Here is a 7,500-nt window from a genome sequence, read left to right as displayed (position 1 = left end):
TATTCCCTACTCCATTTAGGTAAAAATGCACTTTCGTAAATAATTGAATCCATTCAAAACATATCGCTAAAACAAAAACAAACAAAAACAACTATATATATATATATATATATATATATATATATATATATATATATATATATATATATATATATATATATATATATAACAAAAACAACTATATATATATATAATTTGTGGTTGCTATTTTTCAAAAGTTAGGGTAACCAGTGAAATATAACAAGGTTAATACAAGTGCTCTATACGGAAGTAGAGCAAGTTACATTTTCGAGTTGTCTTTACATAAGCAGTAATTTGTTGCTACACAGTCATGAGCATGTTTCGGTCTTTTAGTTTTCAGTAACTAGAGATCTCTTCAGGCAACAACGCTTATATTCAACAGCGGAATTCTTAATTTGGCTGGCTATTAAATATTACCGCAAAGAAATGGATAAAAAGAAGAAACTATATGCCCTTTCAGTGAAAGGGCATATAGTTTCTTCTTGTAATTTAGAAATAGTTCGACACTTGTTGAAAATCAGTCTTTCAAAAAAACATTTCAATACAACTGCTAAATATATGTCCCAAAAGTTAAGCAACATTGCGAAATTATTTGTCATATATAAATCCAAAATAGTCATTTAATAAAAAATAATCATAATAAATAAACGTTTTTAATATGCAAATTAGTTAACCTTTCGGCTGCTATCGTATATACATGAGTAGGAGAAAGAATAGATGTGCTTCTATTTTAGAAGATTGGATTACCTTGAGGTAAGGTTTATTGATTTCAGTGTAAGCATTTACGGAAACATGTTTTGCTGTTCACGATCCACCGGCGTGGTATTTGCGGGCGTCGCTTCCGGGGTCGAGAGGTAGAGCTGCCGATTGTCAACACGACAGTTCTAGGCTTGATCCTTGGCTTGGGAGAGGTGCTAGTCTAGCGGCACTGATGAATTGTGATAACAACGAAAAAGGGCTGTATGTCGATGACTACAAATATATATATATATATATATATATATATATATATATATATATATATATATATATATATATATATAAATAAGGGAGTAGTCACCAACAATGTGTATTTTTTAACATTATTTTATTATTCCGTGTCTTGGTTTTTCATTGAGAATCATGATGTTTGGATCATTGTAATAATGTTTTTAAGTCATTGAAATCGTTTTTACGTGCGTTTCAGACGTTCTGTGAAGCGTCCTCGTCAGAAATTATTTTCATATATATATATATATATATATATATATATATATATATATATATATTAAAAGGAGCAAACAATAATTTTCAATTGAATATTGAAATACTCATATATTTAGTTCTATGGGACGAAACTACATGAAAATTTGTAGGCTTTTTGGAGATTATAATACTATTTTATGGTTAAAATTTCATGACAATTAGCAAAATTTTCAAACCAATAAAATATGCCTAAATTTGCCTACTTATATATATATATATAGTGTTCTGACAGACCAGCTTTAGTTTTGCTGCCCCGGTTGTCTCCTCTGTGGGCTTGCCAGGCCACTAAGCAAAAAAAAAAAAAAAGAAAAAAGGCGATATATCTATATATTTATTTAGCATCTTCTTTCTTCTGATGAGAAGCATTAGGCTTCGAAATACCATGGTATAATGAATTCTCACTTTCCCTACACCTTATTGAATAAATGAATAAATCTATATATATTAGTATATATTTTTATATCGTCATTTTCTTTCTTTATTTCTCTCTCTCCCTGTCTCTCTTTCTCTGTCTGTCTGTCTGTCTTTCTCTCTCTCTCTCTCTCTCTCTCTCTCTCTCTCTCTCTCTCTATATATATATATATATATATATATATATATATATATATATATATATATAGTGTTCATAGGGATGGGAAACATTTCTTTCACTATAGTATAAAAAAACAACAAAAAAGGATAATATACAACAAATAAACATTACCAAAGGCAAGATAAGTTATGTTCCTACCTACCTAAGGTTTTTACATGTTTATCCCATTTTAAAGCGTTTATTTACTTTGAAACAAAAATAGTTTCAAGTTTGTTGAGTTAAAATGGATTTAATTATCATCAAAACAAACAGCTGAAAACCTCTAGCTTTCACTTACCACTGTTTACTGTGTGATTGACAAATTCAATAGAACGGGATAATAATGGACATTATGAGGGCACATTATAATTTATATTAAGGATGTCTTTTTCTTTCCTTTGTGTACACACACACATTAAAAAATCGGGACTTTTGGCGGTATCAAAATCGGTATTGGAATCGAAATATTTTGTGCTTCTTTTCCGAGGCCAAAACGATTCTATAAATTATCTTTTATAATTTGATTTTGTTTAAAACAAAATATTCCACTGGTTATAATAATAATGAAAAGAATATTTATTAATTTTAAACGACCAGTAAAACTAATATCTATAGGTCATCCTCATAAGTGTGTTTTTACGTGTGAAAAAATATATGCATATGTAACATGTATTTTTACAGTAATAGGGGAAAATAACAACTCTACCGTTTAAACTTTAGAAATGTATAAAGAATCGCAATCGGAATCGGTAATTGTATCAGGATCGGTAAAAATATTAAAATCGTCCTATCACTAATATATATATATATATATATATATATATATATATATATATATATATATATATATATATATATATATATATATATATATATATGTTTTTAACTCTTCGTAAAGTGTTTTTAACATGTTTTATTAATTATTTGTTCTATCATATAATGATTAGATCACTTTGATTGACGTAAAAAGCATTTAAAAATAAAATGTTTAATTTCAACGTTATTTCACGCGATTAATGGTAGCCGATTGGATATGGTCTTTGCTAATCAAGCCAGTGATGGTTTGTGTTGCCGGGTTCGAATCTATCGACTAGTGTTAATCGTGACACCCTCCACTGAAGATTCCCGAAAATATTAAACACTACTGTCTGTAGGTATTTCATTATTATAGTAAACAATTCTATATATATCTATATATCTATAAAAGTGAAAGTGTGTGTGTGTGTGTCTGTCTGTCTGTCTGTCTGTCTGTGTACATTTCCCTACGCAATAACTCTGTCAATTTTCAGTCTACAGACTCGAAATTTGATATACAGGGATACGGCTTGAAATTCGGCTGTTAAGGGGTCAAAGTTCAACGATTTGACCTTTGAGAACTCTACCAAACTCCTCCGACAAATTTTGAACTTGAAATTTTAGATATAGATTCCTTGGACATGGATCTAACTTAATAACTTGATTTGAGCCTAAAACAATAAATCTTAAGTGGTCAAAGTAAAAAAATTTTGACCTTTGCGGTCTCTACCAAATTACTCAGACAATTTCTGGTTTAAACATTTGAAATTTTTACATAAAAAGTATTCAGAGATAGGGCAAGCTTTTTAATCTGTTTGGGTCGAAAATTGGAGATATCAATATATAAATGTATGTATGTATGTTTGCATGTCTGCCTAAAACTTTCGACAGAGGCGACGGATTTTCACAAGATCACAATCGTTTTGAAGCTCGACTCTTCAGACGACAAATACTAATTTCTTCACCCTCAACTGGGAACTTTTCTACGGGGAGGGGGGAGGGGGTCGCTGTTTTCGCCGATATTTTCGAAAGTCATCCCCTCTTTTCGATTGGCTAGCCTTAATTTAACCTAGGTCACTTCCGGTTTGCCGGTGGTCGTAACAGCAAAGACGTCACGTTTTTTCCTCCTAAGCGGTACGAGTTCGAATCCGCCTTCCTACTACCACTTTTTTTTTTTGCTCAACATACACCTCCAAACACCCAAACATAATTTTATTTATGTAAGCACCATTGGCTACATATGTGCATGCATGTTTCAGCTGTGATTTCTTTCGAAATCCAACGTTGTTATAGCCGTAGTCTACTGGATTCACTTGTAAATTTTAAACAATTTAAGACTAGAGGGCTAATGATGCCAAATTTCTATAGAAATCACATTCTAAACATGTATTCACATAAGAAGCCAATAATGTGAGTATAAAGAAATAAAAATTTTACTATAAATACAGCTCTGCTTGTTATTGAGCACTATTTTATATTGCTGTGGTTTCCTAGATGTTGATTCAATGAAACCCTGGTGTTTATAAAAAAGTGCTTACTTTTCTTTTTTTTTCTGTCTTTTTCTTTTCTTTTTTCTTCTTTTTTCTTTTTCTTCTTTTTTTTTCTTTTTTCTTTATTTCTTTTTTCTTTTTCTTTTTTCTTTTTTTCTTTTTCTTTTTTCTTCCGTTATATTTCTCTTGCTTTCCTTTGATATTTTCTGTCTTTTTTAAAATTTTTGTTCTACTTTCTCATTCTTTCTCTCTTTCCTTTCTGCTTTTGAACTTCTTTAATGCTCTTTTTCTCTTCATCAACCCCCCCCAACCCCATTGTCTTTTTATTTTTTATTTTTCTATTTCTAATCTAAATATATTGAAGTCGGTATTGTCTTTTTACCCCCATTCTTGGTATAATGCCGGCATTTTCTCCTTTTCTGACGAGAAGCATTTAGCTTCAAAATACCATGGCTTAAATGAGGGTTCCTCCCCTTTACCTCTATCTTTAACCCTTATCTGATTGATAATTGAATTGATGATGTAATAAAGTTCCTATGTTACTTTACTCCTTTTAACTTATTCTATAATTTGCTCCTCTTAAACAGGTAGAGCTTTTTCTATCCGGATAAGTAGTTTGCCATATTTGAAATGTTTCTTTTGCAGGTTAATTCATATATATATATATATATATATATATATATATATATATATATATATATATATATATATATATATATATATATATATATATATATAATACTAATAATATATATATATATATATATATATATTATTATTATTATTATTATTATTATTATTATTATTATTATTATTATTATTATTATTATTATTCAAAGATGGCGTAACTAAAAGAAAGCACAATTGCAACCTCTTCCGATTTTCGGAGTTTGCAATCATGTCCGGGTTTGTATTACTGTACGCAGATGCGAAAAGTTGTCAAAAAAAAACAAAAAACAAAAATATAACAAATAAATGTTATCAAAGGTAAGATAAGTTACTTTTCTACCTAACTGGATATTTTTTAGTGTTTTTATTTGATTTAACATGTTCATTCGTCTCGAAAAACATGCAGTGTTTACCGATGTATTGCAAAATTAAAAATGACGCTCGACTCTCTGATGAACACTATATATATATATATATATATATATATATATATATATATATAAGAAAATTATACGATTATATATATATATATATATATATATATATATATATATATATATATATATATATATATATATATATATATAATCGTATAATTTTCTTTATTTATACAAACACTATTGAGTACACACATATGAACACACAAAGAACAGAGAGGGGGAAATAACAAACTACCAAAGACTTTTTGTACGACATGAAAAGAAACTGGAATCTTAAAAAGATACCCATAATTCCAGTTATTATAGAAGCAACCGGGCCAATGAAAAAGAATTTAAAAACTATTTGGCGAATATACCCGGTGAACCAAGTGCAAAAGAAATACAAACAATAGCACTTAAATGGACGGTTAGAATCTTAAAAAGATCTCTAGGTTAGGGGTAACTAAACTAATGGGCGAATGTTTGGCATCCGTTAGAATGCCCCATTCCCAGGAAAAACAAAGTGATAAGAAAATTAAAACAGGGAAAAGCCACATATGGGGTTTGTATTACTATACACATAGATTCGAAAACGTTGTCATAACAAAAAAAGAACAAAAACAAATATATAACAAATAAATGTTATCAAAGGCAAGATAAGTTACTTTTCTACCCAACGGGATACTTTTTTAGTGTTTTTATTTAATGTAACATGTTTATTCAGCTCGAAAAACATAGTGTTTACCAATGTATTGGAAAATTAAAGATGGCGCCCGCGCCTGACTCTCTTTTGAACACTGTAAGTTTGGAAAAAAAAGTTAAAAATAAAAAACTATACAAAATACTGCTAAAACCCACCAGATATATGTCAGCCTATGTCACGGTAACATATATTGGGTGAGTTTCTAACGGTATTTTGTATAGTTTTTTTTAGTTTGGACCCACTTTCCCAAACTTACCGTATTCATCAGAGAATCGGGCGCCATTTTTAATTTTCCAATACATCGGTAAAAGGAGTTACAAAAAACAAAAAACAAAAAAACAAACAAAAAAAAACTATAAAAAAATGTATGTTACCGTGACATAAACTGACATATATTCGGTGTTTTTTAACAGTATTTTGTAAGTTTTTATTTTTAACTCATTTTCACAAACTTACCGTGTTCATCAGAGAGTCGGGCGCCATTTTTGATTTTCCAATACATTGATAAACACTGTATGTATTTCGAGCTGAATAAACATGTTACAGTAAATGAAAACACTAAAAAAATTATCCAGTTAGGTAGAAAAGTAACTTATCTGGCTTTTGGTAACATTTATTTGTTATATATTTGTTTTTTTGACAACTTTTTCGAATCTATGTGTATAGTAATACACCCCCCCCCCCAGATATGTAAAGTATCAATTATTTCTTACCTTCAATAAAAGCTTGGGCTGTCGTCGTCGTGTTTGCAATAAGCGTTCCCCAAAGGATGTAGCTGTAGAAGAACTTGTAAAATCCCGTAAAATCCGTGCGGTTTGTATTGTGTCTCATGTTAAACAAACCACGAGTCGTGTTTTTTTTTTTTCCTTTTTAATTTCTACTTCTTCTTCTTCCTGTATATTTTTCTTTCTTTTCTGTTTTTTTTTGTTCTTTTCTTTTTATTTTAATTTATAATTCGTACGGAGGTGCGCACTTTCACGTGTAATGTATCATTCCACCGTGTTTTTCCCCCTCCAGGTGTCTAAAACGTGCACAATGTCAAGAACAAAACAAACTCAACATAAATATCATATATACATACATATATATATATATATATATATATATATATATATATATATATATATATATATATATATATATATATATATATATATATATAACTTGTTAGCAAACTGTTTTATTTACAATACAACGTATTTTAAATAAAAATAAATATTTGCAACTTCGATATAAAACAGATTATAACAAGACAAACGCAAAACAATAATATAATTTTTCAAGTACGCGTTTTTTTTTTTAAATTTTACCAGTTTTTTTTTTATATGTTTTGTGTAGACTTATACGCAATAATATCTAAATATATTTGATGAAAAATTAAATATATCAATAAATTAATTAATTAAATAGATAAATAAAGAAAAGCCGATATATCTATATTGAAAGTTATTATATATAAAAATTATAAAATCAAATTATTTAAAATTATATTATATATTTGCGCATGTAGTTTTTTTTTTTTTTAAAGAATATTAAATTTGGAATATTTTTTATCGTTTAGTAAAACATGTTATTTTTGTTTTGTTT

The 7,500-nt window shown here is 28.6% G+C and overlaps 1 protein-coding gene across 1 annotated transcript in view; it reads right to left on the bottom strand.

The window, feature by feature from the left end:
• Positions 1-6,994, bottom strand: part of LOC145254767 (BMP-binding endothelial regulator protein-like) — a 432,474-nt gene extending 425,480 nt beyond the window's left edge. Inside the window, exon 1 of the mRNA XM_080113535.1 lies at positions 6,627-6,994. Within this exon, the coding sequence (XP_079969661.1) occupies positions 6,627-6,744 (118 nt within the window). The 5' untranslated portion in view covers positions 6,745-6,994. The remainder of the gene's footprint in view (positions 1-6,626) is intronic.
• Between the last annotated feature and the right edge of the window lie 506 nt (positions 6,995-7,500).

This window comes from Euprymna scolopes, chromosome 30 (genome assembly GCF_053919585.1).
Source record: "Euprymna scolopes isolate OS-2025 chromosome 30, ASM5391958v1, whole genome shotgun sequence".
NCBI lineage: Eukaryota > Metazoa > Mollusca > Cephalopoda > Sepiida > Sepiolidae > Euprymna > Euprymna scolopes.
Note: the sequence above shows the minus strand (reverse complement) of the source record. Positions and strands in the feature narration are given on the sequence as shown.